The sequence below is a fragment of the Mus pahari genome, chromosome 3, assembly GCF_900095145.1.
Source record: "Mus pahari chromosome 3, PAHARI_EIJ_v1.1, whole genome shotgun sequence".
NCBI classification, from domain to species: domain Eukaryota; kingdom Metazoa; phylum Chordata; class Mammalia; order Rodentia; family Muridae; genus Mus; species Mus pahari.
In genome coordinates, this window is record NC_034592.1 from 138,381,632 (window position 1) to 138,388,648 (window position 7,017).

At 46.3% G+C, this 7,017-nt stretch overlaps 1 protein-coding gene across 1 annotated transcript in view; it reads right to left on the bottom strand.

Annotated features, from left to right (window-relative positions):
* Positions 1 to 2,429: 2,429 nt before the first annotated feature.
* The window catches only part of C3H20orf173 (chromosome 3 C20orf173 homolog), a 6,672-nt gene continuing 2,084 nt past the window's right edge, over positions 2,430 to 7,017 (bottom strand). Inside the window, exons 2-5 of the mRNA XM_021192045.2 lie at positions 3,675 to 3,979; positions 3,324 to 3,484; positions 3,090 to 3,239; positions 2,430 to 2,448 (exon numbers count right to left, since the gene is read on the bottom strand). Coding sequence (XP_021047704.1) covers positions 2,430 to 2,448; positions 3,090 to 3,239; positions 3,324 to 3,484; positions 3,675 to 3,929 — 585 coding nt within the window. The 5' untranslated portion in view covers positions 3,930 to 3,979. The remainder of the gene's footprint in view (positions 2,449 to 3,089; positions 3,240 to 3,323; positions 3,485 to 3,674; positions 3,980 to 7,017) is intronic.

The following is a 7,017-nucleotide window of genomic DNA, read 5'->3' on the forward strand; positions in this document are numbered from 1 at the left end:
AGTCTAGCCTGAAGGTCAGAAGCTTGGACATTGTGTACGTGACTATTAGCCACAGCTTTTCCAGTGGGAGCTGTAGGGGCGGTAACTTCTTCGACAGGGGCCAGGGGTCCAGGAGACATGAGGGACACTTTCTGTCCCATGTAGGGGTTCAAACCTCAGCTCAACTGGAGACCAAGCTGTCTGTGTATAGCCCATTGTCCCACAATGCTACATAGGAGTTCTGCCACTAACTCATGTCACCAGCCTCCAAAGCAGTGTTGTTCCCAGGGTTCTATGCTTGGTCTGAGCATGCTATATTAGAATTCCCACTTTTTTTTTTTTTACCCCTGTACTGGAATCCCCACTGAAAACAATGGCACTAACTTGGTGAGATTCACAAATGCATTTGATTGGGGTACTTAATAGGAGGAATAGAAATGATGGAAAGACAGCTACATAATCAAAGGCCTGCTCCACAGAGGGTGATACTCACAAATGCTGCAAACTTGTAGCCCACTGCACAACTTGTGGGCAGCTGCACAAACTGGAGAGTCTTTTCCAGGCAGTTCAGTTGGTCTCTGCTTCCTGTAAGGCAGCTGGGTTTGTCTGGGAGTGACTCTGTAGGCCTTATAGTTTATGTATACTAATAGAGTGAAAGTCTAGTGAATCTGCTCAGTTTCTGAAACTTCCTGAAGCTTTTGAGTTGTTACTTGGGAGTCTTCCCTGTAGGAAGGAATATCCTAGGTCTTAAGGAACTTTCCTTCAAAATGAAAGGTTTCTGTCTTGCAGGAAAATGCTATATAAAACTGGGCAAGTCAATGTAATGCCAGTCCTCAGAAGGCTGAAACAAGAACATCAGGAGGTCAAGGTCAGCCTGGAGCTATATTGTAAATTTCTGCCCAAGAAAAACAAATCAAATAGATGATAACTAGATAAAGGGATGGATAAATGAATAGGTAGAAAGATGGATAGAAGAAAGAGATTGTCCCTGAGCTCTGACCCTTCCTCCCCTGATACTATGTTTGCAGGGAGTACCAGACCAAGATTTTATTCAGAATCTAGCTGATGTCACACCATTTTATCTTTACCCATGAATGTCTTCATAATTATGTAGCTGTTGTGACACTAAAAATCCAGCATTCAGGGCTGGTGAGATGGCTCAGCAGGTAAGAGCACCCGACTGCTCTTCTAAAGGTCCAGAGTTCAAATCCCAGCAGCCACATGGTGGCTCACAACCATCCTTAATAAGATCTGAATCCCTCTTCTGGCGTGTCTGAAGACAGCTACAGTGTACTTACATATAATAAATAAATAAATCTTTTTAAAAAAAAATCCAGCATTCAGCTCATTGTCACTTGTGAATGGTGGCCTTGTCTGACCATCTTAGCTGACAAGCAGCTTCCATTTCTGCTTCTCTAGCCCACGTGGACAGATCCTTCTGGGGCCTTTGGTCTGATTATCATTCTCTCAGTAATGCAACTTCTTTCTTTGCTGTTCTGATCCAAATCCAGAGAGGGCGGCCTAGCGTATGAGCAAGGATGTTCATGTCAGCAGGCTGAATCCTGTCCTTTATCCCAAGTTTCCTCTTTCATCAACTAGTGATAGGGTGTCTCTAGAGCTGGAAGAGAATGGAGTTCCACTTCCCCAGGGAAGACAGACTCAACTCAGGGTGATAAACACTCTCATAGACTTACCCCGGACCTCAAAAAGAATATCAACTAACTGATGCCTGTTATGCTGGGGGAAGGGGGTTCCAGACAGGGGAAGGGCCTATGAAAAGGTAAAAGGCATGGTGCTAGCACATGCCTTTAATCTCACAAAAAAGGATTTCTGTTAGTTCAAAGCCAGTCTGGTCTACAGAGTGAGTTCCAGGACAGCCAGGCCTACACAGAGAAACTTTTGTCTCAAAACAAGAGGGCCGGAGGGAGAGGGGACAAAAGGCAGCTAGAGAGCTAGAGTGCTGAGGAACTGCATAAGAGCTAGAGAGATGCTCATTGGTTAGGAGCTTGTGTTGCTCTTGCAGAGAATCTGTGTTTGGTTCTCTATACCCACATGACGGCTCAGAGCCATCTGTAACTCCATATTCAAGGAATCGGGCCCGTCTTCTGACCTCTGAGGCCACCAGACATGAACATGATGCACATGCATTACATGCAGGCAAAATACTCATGCACATAAAATAAAATAAGCTTTTTAAACATAAAGGGCAGAATAGAATGGAGGAAGGCAGGGAGGAATGAGTATTGGGCCTCTGCGCTGAAGATATGAAGTATGCAATGAGTTTGTGCTGACCATGCAGACCAGACTCTGCATTCCAGTACTGGCCACTCGCCATGGTTATCCAGTGAGTTGCCTGTGTTATAGTACCTGGGCTAGCCTGAGTCCTTGCCCAGGCCAATCAGAGCCACAAGCTTCTTACCTCATCATTACTATCTTGTACCTCTAGGGAATCAGACCATCTTCCAAAATCTATGGAAGAATTGGAGATGGTGAAATTCTAGAAAGCTCCTGTGACCCAAGAAAATCCCTCAGGTTCCTTTACCTGTGGTGGTAAATATTAAAAAATGAACTGGCATGATCCCGCGTTTGTGCCTCTGCCCCGACCGCCTGGGCGGGCATGCACTGGCAGGAAATGGCCGACTTGTTTTTATCCCTTGGAGACTCTGACTCAGAACTCCACAATCTCTCCACTCAGCTCGATAGGTTCCCACTGGCAAGTCATTACCACACCAGCCCCGTGCTTCAAAGCCCCCACAGCTTTTGTGGTGCACATCTGGCGAACCCACACTTTGCCACTGTACCTTTCTCTCTGGAACACATTCGAATTGTCTCGAGAAGAAAAACACCACACAAACTTAGCTCAGAAACAATGGTAACTCAGTCTCTGGGTGCAACAAGTAAAACCCAGTCTTGTGAGCCTTATTAAATCTGATTCCTCCATTGGTGAACCCTGACAGATCCACCATGATACCAGGGAACTTTTCAGCTACATCCTGCCCTTCTGCTATCCCCATTCCAAAAGCAGCCCAGACTCCCCAGCATTCCTCCCATCTCCCCAAGGAAAACTCCCTGTCCCCCCACTCTGAGAATGTCTAGCACATCTCCATTACCGTGTCACTTGGGGCACCAGATCAGCAAGCTGCAGTAACCAGTGCTGCCCCCAGGAACGCTGGTGACTGGCGTTCCTGGGACAGATGAAGGGTCCTGCCATTTGGCTCCTCATCTCTGCCTCAGAGCTGTGGCTGGAGGCCTGATTCATCCTTGATTCATCCTTGGAACAAAGGCAGAAACTGGCTGAACCTAGGACAGACCAACCTGGACCCTACTACCTTCCCAGTACCCACCTGAAAGCCATGTAGAATAATTGGTTGATATTGCTGAGGCCAGAATTCCCCAGCATGGCACAGGAGACACAGTGGAAATCAAAATGGTGCAGGAAGGAATTGGGAGTCACTTCGGATGGCTTCTTCCACACTGTTCCATGCTCGTTCACTGAGTTCATGCCCTGGTAACAGCACAAAGACAAGGTGGGGATTCTGGCACCAGCCATCAGTTCTGGGGAGCAGGAGGAGAGACCAAGGGCCAAGGTTGGGGAGAGGTACACAGTAGCCAAGAGAAAGGGTTTGGACCAGAGGATGGGGGACTGGGCCTGGGGAGCGAAGCCAATAGCAGAGATTCAGGTGCTAACAACTGACCAGCCACCAGAGAGCTTTTGTCCTCCAGTAGCCTGTGGTCTTCTCATAGCATGCTTCTCCAGCTGTATGGTGGCAGGTGGAACAGTTGGGGCTTTTTGAAGGGCAGCCATGCTCTCCAAATTTGAAGCAGTACCAGTTACATTGCTGTGGTACCATGTACGTCCATTCCTGCTGGGGTGCCAATTCATGTGTCAGGTCCAGGCAAGGAGCAATCATCCACAAGGCAAGCCCCCAGAAGACCCAGCAGTGCTCCATGTCTGCCCAGACAGTGGCTCATGTGCCAGGCAACAGACTGGCTTCTCCACCTGAAAGGACATGGGGCTGAAGCCACGGACAGCACGAGCATCCCCTCATGCTGGCCTCCACAGCTCCCCAGCCTTCCCTTCAGCGCCAACGCATCCCTCCTGTCCACTTTCTCACCCCCAGGGCCTAGTGAAGATGCTAGCACAGACAGAGAGCATAAGTTTTGTCCTGAGTGTTCCCTGCAGAAAGACTGGCTGTCAGTGCCACTCATTATCTCAGAGTCCACACTGTGACCACTGTCCTGTACCCTACAGGGGACAGTCACCAGGCTCTTTAATACTGAAAGTGAGAGCCCAGGGGCACATAGTGTCCTCATCTCTCATCAATTAGGTGTCTGAGATTGCTGACCGGAACCTGTAGTTTCCCCCAGAAGTCAAGCATTCCAAGATGGCTCTGCCAGTCAATGACCCCCCACCCCCACTGCCACGGTCTCACTGTGATCCTCCAGAATTCTTACTCCTTCCCTTAAATTCTTTCAATCAACACAGAGTATTGGATATTGTCGTGACCCTTTCTCTCTTTTTTTTCTTTCTAGATTTATGTTATGACACCTCTATAGCCCCTAATAACATATTTATACACAGACTATGGTATCAAAACTGCCTCCCTGGGCTGGCGAGATGGCTCAGTGGGTAAGAGCACCCGACTGCTCTTCCGAAGGTCTGGAGTTCAAATCCCAGCAACCACATGGTGGCTCACAACCATCCGTAACAAGATCTGATGCCCTCTTCTGGAGTGTCTGAACACAGCTACAGTGTACTTACATATAATAAATAAATAAATCTTTAAAAAAAAAAAAAAAAAAAAAAAAACTGCCTCCCTAGCGGGGCGTGGCGGCCGCATGCCTTTAATCCCAGCACTCAGAAGGCAGAGGCAGGCAGATTTCTGAGTTCAAGGCCAGCCTGGTCTACAGAGTGAGTTCCAGGACAGCCAGGGCTATACAAAGAAACCCTGTCTTGAAAAACCAAAAACAAACAAACAAAAAACCTGCCTCCCTGATAAAGGAAGCAACTGGAGAAAGCTGTCTAAATTGTGTCACATTTACTTAGAGAGTCTGTGCATATGTGTGCGGGCATACAGGGCATAGTTCATGTGTGTGGTGGTCATAGAACCAACATGTGGGTTCTAGGAATTATTCGGCTTAGTCACCAAGTTACCTCAATAGCCCTGAAGAACGTTTTCATTTGCTCAAAATAGCCAGATAAAAAGCAAGAAACCCTAACAACTCTCCCTTCAAAACCACTAGGCTAAACTTCATTTCCATTAGAATATTTGAATTTGAATATGAAAATATTAGAATTATTTTTATATGAGTAATTAAACAAATAAGACCCAGATTTGATATATATACATAAATTCATATAAAAACAAAAGCAGATGGGCGGTGGTGGCACATGCCTTTAATTACAGCAATTGGAAGGCAGAGGCAGGCAGATCCCCATAAATTCAAGGCCAGCCTGGTCTACAGAACAAGTTCCAGGACAACCAGGGTTATACAGAGAAATCCTGTCTTGGTAAAAAACAAAAACAAAGCCGGGCATGGTGGCACACACCTTTAATCCCAGCACTCGGGAGGCAGAGACAGGTGGATTTCTGAGTTCGAGGCCAGCCTGGTCTACAGAGTGAGTTCCAGAACAGCCAGGGCTATACAGAGATACCCTGTCTCGAAAAAACCAAACCAAACCAAACCAAACCAAACCAAAACCAAACCAAAACAAAACAGTGTACTTCATCTTGAGATAAGAATGATAAGTTCACCTCTTTATTAAAAACCAATTTCCAGCCTCACATGGTGGTGTAGCCTTTAACCCCAGCACTTAGGAGGCAGCAGCAGGTAGATCCCTGTGAGTCTGAGACCAGCCTGGTCTACATATGGAGTTCCAGGCCAGCCATGGCTACTCCCAGTTCCCAGAAACGATAATTAAAAGCAGTTACAGGGGTCAGTGAGATGATTTGGTGGCAAAAGCCCTTGCCACACCAGCTGATGACCTGAGTTTGGTCCTGCAGCTTGAAGAGATTTGTCCTGACCCGCCAAGGTCTGCAGCTTGTTTACAGCCATCTCCATGAAGTTGCCCAGAGCTGGTGGCTATCATTCTGGTGTTGTGTTGTGCATCAGCTACCAGGCTCCCAATACAGAGCTCCCACAAAAGCTGCTAAGAATGGATGTTTTGCCTATATGTATATATGTGCACCATGTGCATGCAGTACCCATAAAGGCCAGAAGAGGACCCAGATTTTGTAGAACTGGAGTTTCTGATGGTTGGGGGCCACCTGGTGGGTTCTGGGGAATGATCCCTGGGTCCTCTGAAAGAATAGCCATACTCTTAACTTTGGAGTCATTTCTCAAGCCCCTGCACCCATCTTTTATTTTGTTTTGTTTTGTTTTTGTTTTTTGAGACAGGGTTTCTCTGTGTAGTCCTGGCTGTCCTGGAACTCACTTTGTAGACCAGGTTGGCCTTGAACTCAGAAATCTGCCTGCCTCTGCCTCCCAAGTGCTGGGATTAAAGGTGTGAGCCACCATTGCTTGGCATGCACCCATATTTTTAAAGTGCAGTTTCTAAGGATCGATAGTTCTAAGGTGTTTTTGTTTTTGTTTTTGTTTTTGTTTTTGTTTTTCGAGACAGGGTTTCTCTGTATAGCCTTGGCTGTCCCGGAACTCACTTTGTAGACCAGGCTGGCCTTGAACTCAGAAATCTGCCTGCCTCTGCCTCCCAAGTGCTGGGATTAAAGGCATGTGCCACCACACCTGGCTAGTTCTAAGGTTTTAAGAACAAATAGTTTTTATTCCATTTTATTCTGGAGACCTGACAATTTGCCCTTACAGAACTGATCCCTATATATGGGCATTCACTTTGACTCCAGTGTTTTGCCTCTGAGCAATCTCATGAACTCATGCATAAGTTTTAACCACCCGGTACAATTTTTGTTTGTTCTGAGATGGGTTTTCATAGCATAGGTTGGCCTTGGAATCTATTTTATTTTTATTTATTTATGTATGATATATATATATATATATATATATATATATATATATATATAT